This window comes from Argopecten irradians, chromosome 1, assembly GCF_041381155.1.
Source record: "Argopecten irradians isolate NY chromosome 1, Ai_NY, whole genome shotgun sequence".
Classification (NCBI taxonomy): domain Eukaryota; kingdom Metazoa; phylum Mollusca; class Bivalvia; order Pectinida; family Pectinidae; genus Argopecten; species Argopecten irradians.
Genome location: NC_091134.1, coordinates 35316112 through 35335456, shown reverse-complemented (window position 1 = coordinate 35335456; position 19345 = coordinate 35316112). Strand labels below are relative to the sequence as shown.

General features: G+C 32.7%; 3 protein-coding genes across 4 annotated transcripts; 1 reads left to right on the top strand and 2 right to left on the bottom strand.

Moving 5' to 3' along the window:
* Positions 1–43: 43 nt before the first annotated feature.
* Positions 44–4994, top strand: LOC138325718 (all trans-polyprenyl-diphosphate synthase PDSS2-like). The gene is made up of 6 exons (XM_069271561.1): positions 44–477; positions 1797–1934; positions 2324–2522; positions 3323–3571; positions 3903–4040; positions 4721–4994. Exons 1-6 carry the CDS (start codon positions 200–202, stop codon positions 4874–4876), a joined length of 1158 nt encoding a protein of 385 aa, XP_069127662.1. The 5' UTR covers positions 44–199; the 3' UTR covers positions 4877–4994.
* Positions 4995–6019: 1025 nt separating this feature from the next.
* On the bottom strand, positions 6020–9938 carry LOC138325726 (uncharacterized). 2 transcript variants are annotated; one of them, XM_069271583.1, is made up of 4 exons: positions 9761–9938; positions 9468–9655; positions 7635–7815; positions 6020–7026 (listed from the first exon to the last, which is right to left on the bottom strand). In XM_069271583.1, exons 2-4 carry the CDS (start codon positions 9636–9638, stop codon positions 6914–6916), a joined length of 465 nt encoding a protein of 154 aa, XP_069127684.1. In that variant the 5' UTR covers positions 9639–9655; positions 9761–9938; the 3' UTR covers positions 6020–6913. The 2 variants fall into 2 exon arrangements, with proteins under 2 accessions (XP_069127684.1, XP_069127675.1); XM_069271574.1 differs by having other exon boundaries at positions 9468–9935.
* Positions 9939–11953: 2015 nt separating this feature from the next.
* LOC138325684 (uncharacterized) lies at positions 11954–17195 on the bottom strand. The gene is made up of 3 exons (XM_069271508.1): positions 16750–17195; positions 12834–13014; positions 11954–12287 (listed from the first exon to the last, which is right to left on the bottom strand). The coding sequence occupies exons 1-3, from the start codon at positions 16918–16920 to the stop codon at positions 12175–12177; spliced, it is 465 nt and encodes a 154-aa protein (XP_069127609.1). The 5' UTR covers positions 16921–17195; the 3' UTR covers positions 11954–12174.
* Positions 17196–19345: the final 2150 nt, after the last annotated feature.

Here is a 19345-nt window from a genome sequence, read left to right as displayed (position 1 = left end):
TAGCAAATTATCTATTTTTTTATTTCGTTATATCGTAAGCGACACGTGTAATGACGTTTTACGCAGAGCAATGAGGACATGCGACTGGGAGTTTCGTAAGGTTATTCTGTATATCGCTATGTTCAGTTGATGTTAACAATTTCAAACCTTTTAAATGGTGTGCTATAGACAAGTGAATTGATAGAATTTTTTGGTCATAATGCATACCATTATCTCCAAAACGGTTCGCTGTGCGTTTGTTCAGTCAAAACCGTTATGTCGAAGATGTCAACTGTACCGGTTCGCAACATGGCCCTGGTCAGACACATCCAGTAAACCACCAAGTTGGAGCAAAGCCGTCTCGGATGCTGAAAAGATCGTGGGATATCCTACGTCGTTCATGAGTCTACGGTGTTTACTTAGTGATGAAATTTCCAATGTTGCAATGCTGATGAGGAAATTAGTTGGGACGAGACATCCTCTTCTGAAAACTGCAAGGTGGTGTTTCTAGTATTGCACTGTACAGTATAACATTTATTTCCACGTGGTAATTGATTTCGAAATCGAATGCAGGATATCATACAGGCATAGCATCACATGAATATATATATATATTTTTATAGTATGAAAATGTGTGAAATAGCACTGCAATGAAATAATATACATGTATGATAATCATGATTTACATGTACATGTAATTCATCAGAATCAGTGTCTTACATATTTGCATATTGACTGTAATAAAAAGATGTATTTCCAACTGAGGCAAATCAAAATATATTATAGTCAGCCAGCTGTTGTTCGCGAATGACAAGAGACCATATAAATATTGACACTTAAGAGAAAACTCTGTTGATAGGGGAGATAATTTGTTAGTCAACAGAATCTAGTAGGGGAGATCATTTATAAGCAAAGAGAATACTGTAAAGGATACAATTTGAGAAACAATTTAGGAGAGATATTTTAATTATTAATAGGTAATTTATTATTATTGTAGAGGAGACCATTTTAAATGTAGGAGAGTAAATTTATTAGCAAGGAAAATCTTACAGGGGAGATAACTTTACTAAGTAGAAAGAATATTATTATTTTAGGGGAGATAATTTGTTAGCAGAGATAATATTGTAGAGGCAATAATCTAAATTGTAGAAGTGTTAATTTATTAGCAAGGGAAATCTAAATCTTACAGGAGATACAAACAAAACTTTACTTAACTTGTAAGCAGAGATGACTGTATATTTCTTAGCAGAAAAAAATACAACTGATGATGAGTCAATTGCAAAGACGAATAGTTAAACAGTGGCAGTGTATGAATTCTTTCCCATTCAGGTCATTTTAAATAAAGTAAATTTGCCATATTTGGAGAATAAGACTTTCTAACGAGAAGTATCATGGCAGCCAAGTAATTAAACCATGTCAGAGATGAGAGGAAGTGAAATGTGGATACAAATATATTTTAAATATGATAGTAGGAGTAAGGACTAGGTTAATAATAAGTAATGAGGCTATGTTAGAGATGTTGACTAAGTGTTTAAATTAATTCAAATTTACTTGACACTCATCGATAAATCGATAATTGTATCATTTTCATTGCTGGATTGCATGGAATCGAAGCTCTGATAACAGCGATTTGTCGGAATGCTTTTGTCTGTCATGCGTCAAGAGCTAAATGTAAATATAAGCCTTTGCAGCTATATATATATACAAGATACAATGCAAGAAGCTGAACAAGTCAAACCGACCTGGTCAAGGGCAAGACATTTTATAATTTTACCCTAAATTCTTGGTTCCAACCATTGTGTACTTTTCTTCTATAGGGGCCTGGTAGTTGATGGAAAGTACAACATGCAGACCAGAGGGCTCCTTGTGCTTCTTATATCTAAATCAGCTGGGGCTGCTCAGAATATGTTCAACGACTTATCAGATCCAGATATAGTGGATGGCATTCACAAAAGGTGTGTCTTTGTATATCAATGGTTTTATATGTGGAGATGGTTTTCATAGGTCATGATAAAATTTTATGTCTTTTGGTAATGTTCTTTTAGGAAAAGTCTTAATTCTGATTTCAGATTATAAGTTTTTGAACAGGAAAACCCTTTGTCACTTTATTTTTTCAACAATTTTAATAAGAAAGTTTGAGCTCAAATCAGCCCTAGGATAAAGCTAAATACACATATGTGATATACTGTACTAGTGCAACTTGTATAGATTGGATGCCATTGATATTGATATACAAATGTATGTAGAAGAAGTTATACTGTATTATTATCTATCATTTAGAGCATGGCTACCAGATTTAATTGAATATAACCAAAACTCTAACCCCATTATTCTACATGTACAGTCAGCGGACCTTAGCAGAGATTACAGAAATGATCTACACTGCAAACCTCATCCATAAAGGTGTTATCAACCTGTCAGCCCTCACCCCAGAAGATGGACCTGCCCAGGATATGGAGTTTGGAAATAAAATGGCCGTTCTCAGTGGAGACTTTCTCTTGGCCAGTGCCTGTACAGGCCTAGCAGAACTAAATAACACAAAGGTGATTAAATATTTCATTCTAATTTTCAATAAAATCTGATAATACCAACACCATATATGGAACTAAGGTAACATGGTGGATTTGTTATAACCCTATAGAATAGTTTCTATATGAACTCTATAGACAAAAATGCCAATAAATTAACTGTTCCGTCAATGGTCCAAAGAACTGTTAAAATCGACTGTTAAAATGTGCTGTGTGACAGGAATGACGTCTCACCTACAATTCCTGACATCAATGCATTGTTTTGAGTCAATGGGTATAACTAAACAGTTATTGACTGGGTTTTAGGGCAACAGATGATTTGTTGGACCCTCAAACAAACTTTGTAGGTGTCGTTAGACAGTGTTTTGATGAAATCTGTGTCAGCTATAACAGATCAAGTTATCATGTGTTTGGTTTTTATGGCACATTGAATCAGGTCGGCAAAGTAAGATAATTTATTAATAGAGAGAATCTTGTCAGGGAGATGATATCTAATGGAGTGAATCTTGTAGAAGAGTTATCTCTCAGTAGAGAATATATTTTATGGTAGGTAATGTGTTAGCATATAGAAACATGTAGGGGAGATTATTCTGTAGGAGAGATAATTCTTAAGCAGAGAGGAAGTATTTCAGTTTTGAAATTTTTGAAAATATAGCTTTGAAATTTTACCTTCAGGTCCATATGATTGTACACCGAAGACAAATAATTCTTCAGAGGTTTTTTTAGTAGGATCCACATCAAAATTTTGTTTATTTTTTGCAAGAAAAATGGATATTAAACTCAACTTCAAAGATATATCTTTACATCTTTTATAGGTTGTTGAAAACATATCCCTGGCCATTGGAAATCTAATGGAGTCTGAGTTCACAGAACTGCGAGATAAAGATGGAAAGCCTGTACTTCCATCTACAGCAACATTCGATGATTGGCTTCGACAGACTTTCCTGGCCTCGGGGAGTTTATTGGCCAAGAGCTGTCAGTCAGCCATTGAACTTTGTAATAATGATGAACATGTCTTACAAGCTGCCTTCACGTTTGGTGAAAACATGGCATATGCTCACCAGGTATATCAAATATTATTTTGTGCATTTTAATCATTTTTTAGAAATATCTAAATTTTGTTTAATATTCAATTAGTACTCTGGAAGTAAAATATAGGCAACATAAAATGCTAATTGATTTATGCTATAGGGAAAATCTATCATTCAAGAAAAAGTGTTGTATTTAATGATTATTCAGGTAAATACTAAGCTGAATTCCTTTCTGATCTGTAATTTTTATGTGGCTCATATGTTTATCCTCTTGCCCTTTTTTCCCCAAGTTGAATAAAAGTCACATTAAATTGATCATTTGAGAAAAAAATAACCACACTTTGAAGTAAATTTTGAATTCTAGATGCAAGAAGATCTGAAGCCATTCCTCAACCCTGATGACCACCTACATGAGTTATCTCTGACGTCAGCTCCAGTCATAAAGTACCTAGAAAAGGAGACATCCAACCATAAATCATTAGAAGCTAATAATTTCAAAAAGGTCAGCGGTATTCGTATTAGATGTGTGTCTCAGCATTTCCATACCAATTGTTATTCTTGTAAATAAATTAACATATATAGCTGATTGAGCAGAAAACTACATGTTAAGTTGTACATTTGTATGACAAAATGATGACTGCTGTAAATCAACTATTTTCACAGTGAGCTAATTTCGTGTTTTCATGCCCAAATACATTCTCACTGCAATTAAATTCCACGATTTACAGATGAAACACCCTGTTATACCTGTAGTTGTATTTTCACAGCGGTATATTTTCTTGAATTCTAATAACATGCACAACACATGAATTAAGTTGGCGGTCGATGATCATGACTCAGGGCTTGTACTTGCGTATAATGCGCACCCCAACTTTTCACTTGATAATTTATCAAAAAAGTGCGCACTATACGCGCAAAAATACGGTATGTATTTCATTTGCTTGAGAGACTTTGCCTTAACATGATCCTAATTTTGATAATTTTGTCTTTAACTTTAATTATAAGTGTACTAATTGGTTTATACAAATTGTACATATAGATTTTCTTATGATTTTTATCGTAACTATAGTCTACCAACTGTTATTATCTGATAAGTAGAATTTTGATTGATAGAACTAAATACTGTATGTATCAAGTACAAAATTTATACTTAAGTTTCTTTTTTTGCTATTTTGTTTTCAGATTGTAGCCCTGGTGAAGGAAAGCCAGGCTGTAACAGAATGTGAACAGCTGTGTTTAGAGTATGGACAGAAAGCTAAGGCAGCGTTGAGTGTGTTTCCAGAATCTGACGCTCATAATGCATTGGTGAATATTGTAAATGCTACTTCAGCCTCATGACAAAAGTAGATGTAAGGAGTTGTGTGTGAGTGGACATGTTAAAGTGTGATTGTTTAGATGGAGTTTTCTATTTTTATGATTGTTAATGAATAAAATTTATTTCTGAAATAAAAAAAAATATGGTTGAGATAATTTATTTCAAGATAACTCCCCTTCTTAATTTGTATGCCTTCCCCTCTTCTGTGAGGAAATGACTAAAGCAGTATTTAACATATAGCGAATAATCATACCCTGTCTTCACTCCATTCCTGGCAACTTCTTTCTCTTGTCCAGAGTTGTCATCACATATATGCTATCTGGTACTCTTGTCCGTAACATATCCAATTGCATCAACTCGTTTCCAATTTTGTTGCTTTTAGGAAGGTGTATTTATCCTAGTATGCATATGTATTGCAGACAAATTCAATCGCCGTATACAATGTCTCAAGGTTTAATACAAACACTTTGCTGTAGATTCTTGTATAATAGGTTGGTTGATATATTTACATTCTATTTAACAGCTAGGGTCATTTATGAACGATCTCCTCTGTTTGCAATTTGTTGTGTGTGTGAATATCTCTATATTGTGGGAGGCTATGGTACACAAAGCCTGTTTTGTCTCTTTGAAAAGTGGAAACTTTTGCCCATTTTGTAGTGCTATCTCACTGAAGCATACCCCACACAGTCACATACTGACAGCAGGCAAACCAGTCGTCCTAACTCCCTTTATCAAGGCCAATGCAGGATTCTAGAAATATGACATACAGATTATGCAAATTAGATGAATTAGGCTTAATGGGTATTTTATCAAGTCAAAATGTTTACTGGGGGTAAAAGTTGTCCAATAATAAATGAAAAGGGTTTAAATTAAATTGTTGTAAAACGAAAAAATAGAAGAAGAAAAAACAGTTCAGAAAAAGCTAATTTATTGAATAAAAATTTTGCAGTTGTTAAGAGAAAACAAGAAATATGTTGAAAACAAGTTGATAAGTGAAAACTAAAATTAGAGGAAAACAGTTATGAAGCAAAACTGAAGTTTTTTAACAAACAAAGGAGACTAAAGCTAAAATTTGTTAAAACATTTTTTATTAGAAACCCACAATTAGTAAAGCTTAGTTGTCATGAAAAAGTAAAAAAAAAAAAAAAAAAAGTTAAAAAAAAACAAACAAGAACTAAGCATTTTATTTACTATATCAACCAAGCATGCATACCAGTACAGCAAATTGTTGTTGCAGTAGTCACACTTGATACAAAGTGTACATTGTTTCAGGAATGATAAGAACAAAATTATACAGAAATTGACACAAAAAAGACATATCTCAAAGTCATTTTAATGTGTAATTATTACAAAACATGAGATGACAAGATAAAAAATGATAAACCGATTTAAGTAGTTCTCCGGCCTCGTGGTAAAAAATGAAGTACTTTGTGCATATACACGTACCTGTATTAGGATATTCAAAAGACTTTTGGCTCATTTTATTTTCAAGGATGCTAAAAAGTAAATATTTTGAATTTTCATAATTTCTACAATAGAAGGCCGAGTATGTTAAATTAAGTTTAGAAAACAGGTCAAAGGTCACAGTAATCTAGTTAAGCATTTGCTTGATTTTATCTCTAATAATATAAGATAATTGAATGAAAAGTTTTCACTCGACCAATTATTTTTAAGATGACTTGAACACCGTAGTGTTACATGGGTCTGGTGAATAGGGATCAAATATATGGACCAGGATGCTATGTAACTTTGAACTTGCATCCTTCGATTTTTCATATCACAAGCTGATACGATTGGTGCGAACTAAAATAATATAAAACTACATTGTACCTTACTTCATTTTTCGCTGCTATATTGTAGAACTAACTTCAGGGTCGGGGGAACTCTAACGATTGTACCTAGCTTAAGGTAACTAAGCAAAATACATGCTATTATTATTATCATCACAAAGAGGCAGCAGAATTGCCTAAATCGATAAACTCCTTCATGGCATTTGATGGGATGATACCTTTACATAACATATATAGCAGTAACAAACATACATACAATTTGATCAATGCTTAGGTTTTGATTGAAAGGTACAGAAACGTGAAAAATGCAACACAATCAAGGAAAGTCCTAAACATGTGACGGCTGTTCCATCTGTCTATGGCATCACGGACCCAAGTCTCACCTGGAAATGAAAAAAAGACGTTTTGACAATATTTTATAGTAATATATTTGTTAAAAACTTTTGGAGTTTAACGTTTTCCCGAAAACAGATACCAATACTGAATTTACTGCTTATCTCACAGGACTAGTAGATTTTGTGAAATCTAGTATTTGTTTACATTGTGGAGTCCATTGATATGTACCATATTCCTTTTAAACGTTTTTCAAGCAACGGAATTCCAGTTGGCATCCTCTGAAGTAAATAATTTCTTTAGAGTGTGGTAATAACATGCAATTGCTTCGGACGAGTTTTGATTTTACCATGATCATTTCCTGCAAGTATTATAGTAAATACAAAACATAATTTCAATATGAGGAATAACACCTAATGAAAATATCTTTAAAGTAATAAAAAGTCAATGCATATAACAGTCAGGACTGTAGTGTTATTTTATACTGAAATAATTAAAGTCACAATTGGACGTTTAGTTTCAAATGCTTATGGATATTTGATGCACAGACATCGAACATATATTTTGAATCCGTACCACCCTATACACAATGCCTGTTATACTCTAGAACAATATAGATCTACAGTGTCAAAGGTATCATCTACAAGCCCATCCGTACCTTTCTTTTCCACCACCTCTTTGTCCAGGAGGATGTTGATATCCGGGAGCATTGCCACGGCTGAGAAGAGTCCCCCAGTTATGAACAGGCCAGGTCCTGACAGCCAGTAGTACCTGTTCTCGGACTCGTCCAGGAAATACACGGCAGTGGCACATCCGGCACCTATCAGGCCCATTGACGGCTGTGAAGAATAAACGGGACAATGAAATACACCATCAAATTACATAGTAGTACAATATTATTACATTGGGATGAAAATCATCAAAATCGCTCTATACGTACATTTTAGCGGTAATCTTTCCGAAATATTGAATGAAATTTATGATTTTGCTAATTTATACTTTTTTGTAAATGTTTAAAATCTTCGCAATCATGTTTAAATATGTTTTACAATAAGACAACTCAACTGTATAATGGGGAGCAGCGGGTTGGGAGAACATCCAATTCAAGGTGAACACTACCTGAAGATGTGCTTGCGTTAAAGTTGATAAAAGGACAGTAAATTCAACAATTCTTTACAAATTGAAATAAAAAAATTATTCCGCATAGCCAGGACCCAATCGTTTAAATAGGTTAATAGGATAATTACATTTTAGATAAGTTAATAAAAAAGATGCTAATAAAAATAATAAAAAACAAAAAGATAACATTGTGTAGTTATAATACACACTTAAAGACTTCCTACCAGGAAGATTAACTTGTAAACATTTCAGCAAATTTAGAATGAAATTCTCATTTACTAAATAGTACACTTACAATCAACTTGACCTACATATGTGACCCACGTTTGTTTTTATTATCAACATGTGTTTAGATCCACCCATCACCCTTCCATTCTATTTGCAAATCATACTTGGAAATCTCCTTACCAATCATTATTAACTATGTACTTATATATACTTAGAAATCATACGTTTGATCATCGTTAAGTCGAACAGTTCTTATTTCCTTGTACACGGATATATGGGTAAACAACTGTACAAGATTTGACTTCCTGTTCAGTGTACACGATTCTGATTCAGTTTCCAATTAATTCTAGTGGATGAATGATGAATAATATCATTGAACATTTTATGTAATAAATCAAAGAAAATGAATTAGTAACATATAATAAAACTTATGATTTTTTCGATGATATACTTTAGTTAACAGCTATTGAAATATAATGAAACATGTCCATTGTTTTACACGATAGATATATGCAGTGTAAGAAAAGTTTAGCGTTAATACTATGAGCCTACTGATGTTCATGTCGACTTAATTTTGAGTTATGACTTTCAAGTTTCATGGCGATTTAATTTTGTGAATGATATAGACACACATGGTTCTGTTAAAGTGTGTTTGAAAGATTTCATAGTTTCCGCACGCGAAAATAAGTTGGGGTACAACTAGCAATCAATCAGTTTTTATCTTAATTAATTACCATTATTATTATTTTTTTGGTTTATTCTTTATGTAATTAACAATAAATCGATTTTGCTATAGTTAATTTTGTACAATAACACAAGTAACATAATTATAAAAGTTGAACAGCATATATAGAGCATATGCTATCTGTTTTGTGATTCATTCGTATGCACTAGATAATACCTATCCACTTCAATCCACATGTGTTGTTTTTATGTCAGTAGGTGACCCTTGTGCACTCTAACCACACTAGATCGTACTTGTACGTATAGATATAACTTTCTTGGTTTTCATCTGAGGTAAATATACTTATAAAAACATATATTGTGTTTAAATTTTTAGCTAACATTACATATAGTATAGATTATTTTCCCTTTTGTTCAAAATATTTCAGTTGATATTTGACCTTGGGCAATACAAACTCACCAGGCACAGTTTGCCACGGTCGAAGCTGTTGGCCCATTGTTGCCTCAGTGCCGCTACAGGAAGGTCCCGGCGACTAGGATGCTCCACCAAGTTTATGTAAGCTGCCCCTCCAGCAAATATCCCCATGGCGGAGGTGGCTCCAAACTTTAAACCCTCGAGCAAGGTGAACATGTTTCTAGTATATAGCTCTGTAACAGGGAGGTATTCTTCCTGGTGGTACTTGCACTCTTACGGGACCCACAGGCGTCTGCTTCTGGTGTGATAAAGATATTCCGGTTCATGGAGTGTCTTACCTGTTTTATTTTTTTCAAAATCAGATGCAGACGCCTGTGCTCGACCGAAGTATAATTACCGTCCCTACAGGTCGAACCGTAGTATGTAGTAGTTAGACGATATAATGTACGTTGTATGATATAAAGATCAGTTTACACATGTCTGGTGAATTCTTCGTTGATACGCTACACTGCATGAAAACACCTCTCAAGTTAAATATTTGATCAGATTCAAACACATACACTGGTAGCCCCTGAGTAGCACTTTAATCAGAATAAATACAAGGTCATCATAAGTGAGTCATGCTAAATCGATTCTACCTTTTGTGATATTAAGTACCCTGTAATGATATTGTACGTATTATTGCATGGATGTCGTTGAATTGTTCAACAAATAAATTCTTCTGGCAAAGCACTAATATCAATTTTTATCATGCTGTTGGCTTGTGTAATCGGGAGAGTCTACGAAAACATATGAAATTATCGAGAAGATGAATCATTTCGTTCCTGTTTGATTTTTTGAATTTGTGAACACCGTTACCGAATATAACTACATACTCAAATAAATGTGAATGTCATTTTTAGTATTTCATAATGCATTGTCCATTGAAAGAAAATTGTATCATCCAATTAAGATGGTAGTTCTTGTTTCATATACTCGAAACAAAAAAAATTTGAAGGATATCTCTTCCAAATGTTTCAAATCTCTTTCATTTTCCATAACTGAACACGACTTAAACGAACTGTTTAAATGTTGAAATGCGATAGTATAAAAGAAACGTGCTCGTTGAACTTTCAGTTAATTCTATGCCCTACAGAAATACAAAAAAAGGCATAACATCTGGGCCCAGTTGTTAAAAATGTAATTAATAAGCTAATAAAACTTTAAAGGTAATTTTCAAATGAATATTAATGTTTTACAGCTTTTTGCAATGTTTACTTTTCAATTTGTTTCGCAGATTCGTAGAAAACTTCATTCTTTACAAACTCCTGGAATCTAGTGAAGATGCAATCATGGGTTTTGCATGGCGAAAAAGAATCATAAATTATTTCAGTTTTTAAAAATGTTTCTTCATCGATATTACAACCTTAATAAACCTTGATTGTTTACTTTGTACCTACAAACATTGGGGGTACTCTAATAACTATAACACAAGACAAAGAAACGATTTGGTTGACATCATATGGACACCCGATTTCTTCAGAATGAATCCCTTTCGTCACTCAATGGTATATCATGCCATACAAATATTCGAAATAAAATCGAAAATATCCACTCAATACACACACATATATAAAGTAGATTCTTGCGTGGTTGTGTGACTTATACGAGTGAATAGTGACCAGATGGAATGTATCCTTCGAATGATCTTGGTAAACCTGAAAAGTAATGTTGTGTGTAAGAGTGTATAAATCTACACTGATTTACACATACTTGTATTCTTTAAAAAAGTATCCTAGTCGCAAATATATAAAACATCCTAGAGTTAACGTAAGATATATCACCCCAGCATTCAACCCGAATGTAGCTCCTAAAATCTCATTTGTATAGAAGATATCTTGTTAAAAAATCTTGAGTTACAGAAGACAGTTCTCACTACATGTAGTACTAGGCACAGGTCTTTTATTTCCCTTGATAATACGTATACCTATGTTCTTGTTTGGTGATATGACCGACAAACTTAAATATTAAAATTGTATAGTCACTTTTACTTAAAAGTTCATGATTCCAAGTAGAAGATTCCAAAATGATAACTGAGTAAGATGGCGTGTTTCGTTTATAGTGCATATGACTTTGGTTGCGCTCATCTAACCGAGCTCAGCTCTAATTCAACATTATCTTAATATTCGGACAAATTCTCTGCCTTCTTGTCATTCTTTCTATTCGTCCTTATTTTCCTTTATCTTCTATATAACATAAATGCGATTACTTTTAAAATGTTACACATATATTGGCCGCAAATTATACCATCTCATAGCAAAGACTACGCATCACCCATGAATACATACATGTACAAAATTGCTACTGCTCCATATCACAATTTTATATACATGTATATATAATATCAGTTCCTATCATTGTACATATTTCCATTTGCCTGAAGAAAGTATCCTCAGTTACCCATGGCTACGCTAAGAGCCTAGAGGAGACACTGTGGTTTCCGAGAATGGAACAAATAAACTGACCACATAAAACAAATTGACCTCGAGAAGCTGAGATGAAAAATTGATTTTTGATTACCAAAAATCACAGACAATATTACACAACCTTTAGTATCATCAACGTTCTTTAATGCCAATGAAGAAACAAAAAAAGTGAATAAATGAAGTGCAAATTTATATGGCACATTTCAAGCATTTATTTTGAAAATGTACAATTCGGTTCTAACGATACATAAAAAATAAAGATGCATTTGTACATGTATAATAATTTTTCAGGATTTCATAGCGAGATACAGGAAGAGAAAGTATGTAGCGCCATCTAAGAATGTCCTAAACATATGTCTGTAGTTCCACCTGTCTATGGCACCACGGACCCATCTCTCACCTGGAATGTACAAAGACTTTTACATTAAACGAAAAAAAATAAATATTGTTGTTGTATTGTATGCAACAACTATTGTAACACATATTAACATTATTTTATCATATATTTGTGTAATTACATGTCTTCATTTTGTAAACGTGTGTGGTAGCCTTTCTATCATAATGAATTAACCAACCTAATGTTAACTCAGAAATGTTATATATTCATTTAAACAATTGAATTTCATAGCATAATCATTTTATAAATGCATTAGTTCACTTATAAAGAATTGAGGTAGAATTCTATGAATGAAAATCAAAGGATTTTTTTCTTTAGCCGAAAGATTTTGAGTTATTTTCATATGTTGAAAATTTCAACTGATTTTTTTTTCCACTTCCCCTTCCACATATCAGTTTTGAATTTTGTCTTATGCAACATCAGGTATATCATTCTGTGAGCTTTTTGATTCATTTTTTTTTTCATTATCATTATTTCTCAGCACCTCAAACGATTCCTAAATACTACAGAGAAACTATATACTACACATGTGTAGTAAGTGACCATTACCTTTCTTTTCGACCACCCCTTTGTCCAGTAGTACGTTGATCTCCGGTAACATCACTAACACCGTATACACGCCTCCAAGGATAAACTGGACAGGGCCCACTAACCAGTAGTACTTAAACTCGGACTCGTCAAGGAAAAACAGGGCTGTCGAACATCCCGCACCTATTGTTCCTATCGACGGCTGGAAAGGGAAATATAAAACTTTTTACGTGCACAAAACCAAATAATGGTTACAACATTTTCATATACCGTAAAGTATAGATTACGTTTCGAACGATAAATACTCCAGACATTGAGTTATAAATTGAAACTGTAAAAAAAAACTGTATATTTTTTTTAAGAAAAAACCGAAAGATAAGAATATCATTGAACGCGAGCTTTTATTTGATACATTTTACATCACATGATACATGATTTTAAAACAATGTATATCTATTACGTGTGTTATGAATCCATTGATTAAAATCGATATTTAAGCACCAAGATAGTTTAATAGGAAAGAAGAACTAAATTGACAAATTGTTTTCATTTCAATAACATGCTGAATCAGATGTAACCATTTTAAATGTAAAATCTATAATGATTTGTAATATTGTCCATCATACGTCTATTTAATCAAATAAACTTTGACATAATACCAATTACATGTATTATGTAAGCAGACTTATTTTGATGTATCTTTCATAGATAAAAATATAAATAGTCGGCACGGTAAGTGACCACAATATAAAGACATTGAATGGGTTATGCCTCCTTAAAACATTTCGCAATTGACAACTCCGACAAAGACAGATATACACACATCAATATTTTAAGTGCATGTCTTGGTTTGAGTATTTCAAATAAAAGGACTGAATTCAAAGAATCCGTGAACGCCTACCGGGAATTATATGAGGTGATAATGAAACATCCTGTCAGCCATGTATCCTTAAATAAGAGACGTTCTGATTGGCGAATATTACACTTCTATTTTTAGTAAATTAAAATTTCCATCGATAAAAAGTTTTTTAAGTTCTTGTTAAATGGGCATACAAACCTACACCGCCTGAATCATACTATTTCGTAGAATTACACATCTCTATCATTTTCTTGTTAAATCACTCACTACATCGGTTATTTTTAATTTAACCAGGAAAAGACCACTTCCACCAGACATACATATGTATAGCATACGTTCATTCACATAATTTGCTTTCAATTAATCATGCTATTAGTACATTTTAATCAATAGGGAATTGCATATTTAGATACCACACAAGGATTTAATCAAATAATTAGACGGGATATATTATATACATAATTGATATATTTAAATGTTTTTAACTAATTCAAACATGAGCATATGATATATGAGTATATTTATAATACAGTATAGAGTATGATATATGTATTTGAGGTAAAGAAAAAATATTTGTTAGGCTTCACGATCAAAATTAATATGGACTTCAGGAGAAATTATTTCCTTGTTTCGATTAAATTATCGGTGTCACATTGATAGAGTCGGGGCACTTCGGCCAATCTTTTATTCACGTTGAATTGAATATCAGATTATAATCTTTTGTTATACACTGATGGTTATAGTTTAATATTCTTACACACTCTTGTGTTGGTATAGTAATACTTGCGTTATTAAGATATACAATGTCTAATCATCAGGGTAAAATATTTCAAAACATTTATAAAACCATACAACTTTACAAATTATTGCAATTCATTAAAGATGCTCCACCGCTGACAAAAGATACTTCCTTTACACCGTTACCACCATTGGAATGTTTGAGCTTCTAATTTTACTTCAAGTTAAAATATTAGAAATAATTAATTGCATCCCGAAAAAATTCTGTGGCACTATGTTCTTTATAGAATAAACCAGTTCTGACTGCGCTTGCACCAAAAGCAAAATAAATTATTTGATATTATTTTTTGTGTTAATTAGACATATTCAATTCAATTCTTTATTTTTTCCTTAAGTTTACAACTTATTGGAATTGTGCAAAATACGCACATATACATATATATACAATCACATAGTAATTACATTATATGTAGTACAATATCATAGACAAGTTACAAATGTACTATACATTGAAATCAAAATGTGTATTATATAAAGGCTACATAAATTACAGGTTAAGTATACAACATTAAAATAACTGTACTGAAATTATTGGAGGCGGGATCGTATTTTCATGGCCTCAAATATAAATTTTGCTAATTTACGTATATCACTTATATTTTCGCAACATAATAATTGTATCAACTTGTACATAGATGGTTTACGCCAATAAAAAGATTTTACATATTTCTTTCTTAAATCATGATAATTAATACATATTAAAATAAAATGATATTCGTCTTCCACATCTAAATTGCAACCAGGGCACAATCTTTGTTCTCTAGCAGTATTGGTATATCTGCCTGTTTTGATGGCCAAATTATGAGCAGATAGACGAAATTTAGATAAGACAATTCGGTATTTCGGAGGTATATATTTGGTCAAATAGTATTGTATAGTAAAATGATTCACAATATGCTTATATAATATACATTTTGATGAGGAATCCAATAAGCCTCTCAAATGTTGCTGACTTTGGTCAAATAGTCGTTGCTTTATCAAACATAATATATGTTTATTGTTATACAGATAGTGATGATTCCATACATTACCAAAACCAATAGAAAAAAGACAATGTTTAACATGGTTTATCCAATTGAAACAATTACCAGTGTTGCTATTACTTAAATATAAAAGAGCGGAATTCAAAATACAGTTATTTGAGACCATTAATTTAAGCCAATACTTTATCATTCTGTACTTCCTTAAACATTCTAATGGATACCGGCCTAATTCAAAATATACCATGGCGTTACACGTTGATCTCTTAACTTTTAGGATCTTCTTACAAAATGACAAGTGAATTTTTTCTATATCACACCCTTTCGATGATCCCCACACCTCGCAAGCATAATGCAAGATGCTAGAAACATACGTGTCAAATAAACGTAACAAGGTTTCAAAATTTAAATATAAATTAGAACACATAGAAAAAAGTGCAAACATGGCTTTACGACCTTGGTCAGATAAATGTTTTTGAATTTGATTAAATTTATTATTATACTTCAGCTTTACACCAAGATAGCAAAAATCGTTTACTATTTCAACTTCATTGCCATTATATCTCCACGATTCCTTTTCAAGTATACGTCCTCCATTTCTAAATACGACTATTTTCGTTTTATCAGTATTAACAGACAATTTCCACTTAGTTGAGTAACTATAAAGACTATCTAAGAGGCACTGCAGCCCTTCAACAGTTTCAGAGAACATTACCAGGTCATCCGCGTACATATATATACACGATTAAACACCAATTGTTGTTCAAATGATGAGTATCATTTATGGTTTGTCGGCGGTGGAGCATCTTTAAATAATTTATAGCAAACATGCCATTTGTATATTATAAATATCCTGGACAAGGGACTTGGGCAAGTCTGTAATATACCCACATGATCTATATATAGTAATACACATATGCTATCACAGAAAAAATGTCTATAACATAATCTAGATACTCAGAATGTGCCGACATATTGATTCGCTCGACCTGTTGTAGGTAAATGCCTTGACCTATTTGTCCCGCGCTCAAGCGATAATTTTTTTAAACTACAATATCACCTATATAATGTTACCTCCACGCCATAGATAAACTAGCTGCCTGTGCACGCTGTATGCGTGCACCAGTCTTTTAAAAATTGTTCAATAATGTATTATTTATCATATTTCTAAAATTGTAAAAAACATGTTTCTAATGTAAACTTTGATATGGTTTATCATATCAAGAAATTTTAATTATGTAACTGATTCACATATACATTAATGGAGGTATTAAGTAAAATCACTGATGAAGTTTTTTACCAAGAATACTTTAGCAGAATTGAAGCTGTTAGCCCACTCCTGCCTCTGGGCCTCCACTGGAAGTGATCTGCGACTGTGATGCTCCACTGCATTGATGTACAAGGCTCCACCCGAAAACAGTCCCATTGCCGCTGCTGCCCCATACTTCAGACCTTCAATTAGAGTGAACATTGTTCTTCTTCTTGGCGAACTTTGTTATTTTCTAAGTATGGTATGGCCTACGTGCAGAAAACTCGACAGACTGAATTTCACGGCGGTGGTTAAAGGTAGAGAAAAGCTACCTTATGTAGGCCATTCAGCAAATAGTTCTTTTCGACGGGATCCGGTGCACAAAGTAAACACTCATTGATCGTATTACGTTAAAATATCTCGTGAGAGGTAAATTTCAAGTTAAAATAGGGTCAGGGTTATTGCTGGCTCCTGTCGTGCAACTCCTAATGATGAAATATCTCGTTTGTCATTAGCAAATCTGATAGCTTATTCTGACACTTCGTTATCTGAAAGACTCACTGTCGTTATCAACGATGAAGACTTTTACGTCGTCATCGATTCTACCAGATAATCTGAGATGTCAGCATTGCGAGTAAGAAACTGCTTCAGTTCACCTCTCTTCAGTTGGCATTTTATGGTCAACTTAATTGACTGATCTGAAAGGACATCCTCATCCCCAATGAATGACTTACGTGACATATATACAACCAATTGAAGGCGTTGTTGAAGTTAACATTACAAAAATAAATAAGTGAATAAAATAAAAGTTTATGGTTGGTTACTAGTCTTTAGAATAACTTATTCAATGAATTTGATATATATGATTTGATTCTGGTCTAATTGTCATAGGAAATTCCCTATCCTAACAAAACCCATTATTCAATCATTTTTTGTGGTATTATATGCGAATTCAAAAAGCATTCTGATCTGAAGTAGTTTCGTTTGTCAAACAAAAGAGGAAATACACAGTGTTGAAATAAAGCTGAGAAATTGTTTAAATGACATAGCCAGAACAAAAAATAACATTGACAAAATTGAACGTTTCTATATTAAGTTAATCTGATGCATCATGTATTATCATATATCCTACTCCAATTATATCCCTTGTCGTAGTTTAAACATTAAAATACAAGTACTCGATATCCTACCCTTTATTTAATCAAGTATGCAGTTTAATTTACTTCTTCATAGACACACAATGGTACCACGCGGGTGCTTACCATGAGTCATTGAGATATATCATGATCAATGCTGAATTTATACCATGGTCGATTTATAAAGACAAGATCGGAGATTAGTTTACAATCAATCGGGCAATGTAGTGCACGTTGGTTGCATGAAACGGTGAGATTTCGAAATGCGGTTACTTAATAGAAATGGTTATGGAAGTAAAAGCTAGTTTTACATGTACAGCAAAAGTTTAAAACTGATTTCGCCTAGTGAAAACAAAGTGAACCACGGAAAATGAGGAAGTGGACATGGAGATAAGAATAGCATTGTTTAAGCTGCACGTGGGTTTAATTTTAGTGTTGGTTACGTTTGACGGTAGGTTATTTCATATGCATGTCACTTATTTATCATTTTATATCATCCTTTTTGTTTATCATTCAGATAATTTATATTGTGATCTGATACACACAATTTGTTCACGCTAAATGGAAGTTATTCTACAAACAATACTTATAGTTTGCTTCAGGTATCAGAAAGTAATATAGGGATGATTCCTTTAATATAATTGATCTTAATAAAGCATTTTTTTTGTAGGGATACTCTGTGGAAATTCAACGGATGACACAACGGTAATTTATATTATATTATACCTGTTTACATTAATTAAAATTACAATTAACACCAAATACGATCTATAAAACAAAAGGTCGGTATTCGCCTTTACGATTAATTATAGTTTACATTCAATGTATATGAGGGTTTTGTAAATGCTCATTGTAATTCAAACGTTATAAAAATAGATTACTGAGACAATGTTAAATGTACATGTACATTGTGTGACCGACAACTGCTGAATGTTGAAATCTTAACCCTATTTTTTTGGTATAAAACATATATCAGTACCATTCAATATATTCTCACGATGCAGCATTACGCTTATTATTCATACCTTTATTAAAACGACAATAATATTTCGTCTTTCTGTATGGTATCCCGTTACAAGATCATTCTACATTTTGAACTGCTTCTTTTTTATAATGTTTTTAGTAGACTGTTTCTGTTTGGAGAAAACATGTTAAAAATTGATTTTGATATTTTGATTTCCTTTTTTGTGATATTTTGTAGTGACATAAGTATTTCATTGTGGACACATGATTATTTAAGAAAAGAACGTAAAAATAAACAATACATCACTTTAGACATGCAAGCTTGGTAATACGAGGGTTTCAAGGTAGAAGACGTTACTAAGTTGGCAAAACTTGTGTCCAATCCCTGTTGTCAATAATTTACGACAATAGAAATATGTTCATAATCAATTCAAGGTATCAAAAAGATGTGGGTCAAGTAGGATTTACCGTCGATTAGTCCCACATTCCTGTAATTGTGACGTCACAAAACTCACGTAAAAATATGACGTCATAATCAGTGGAAGGTG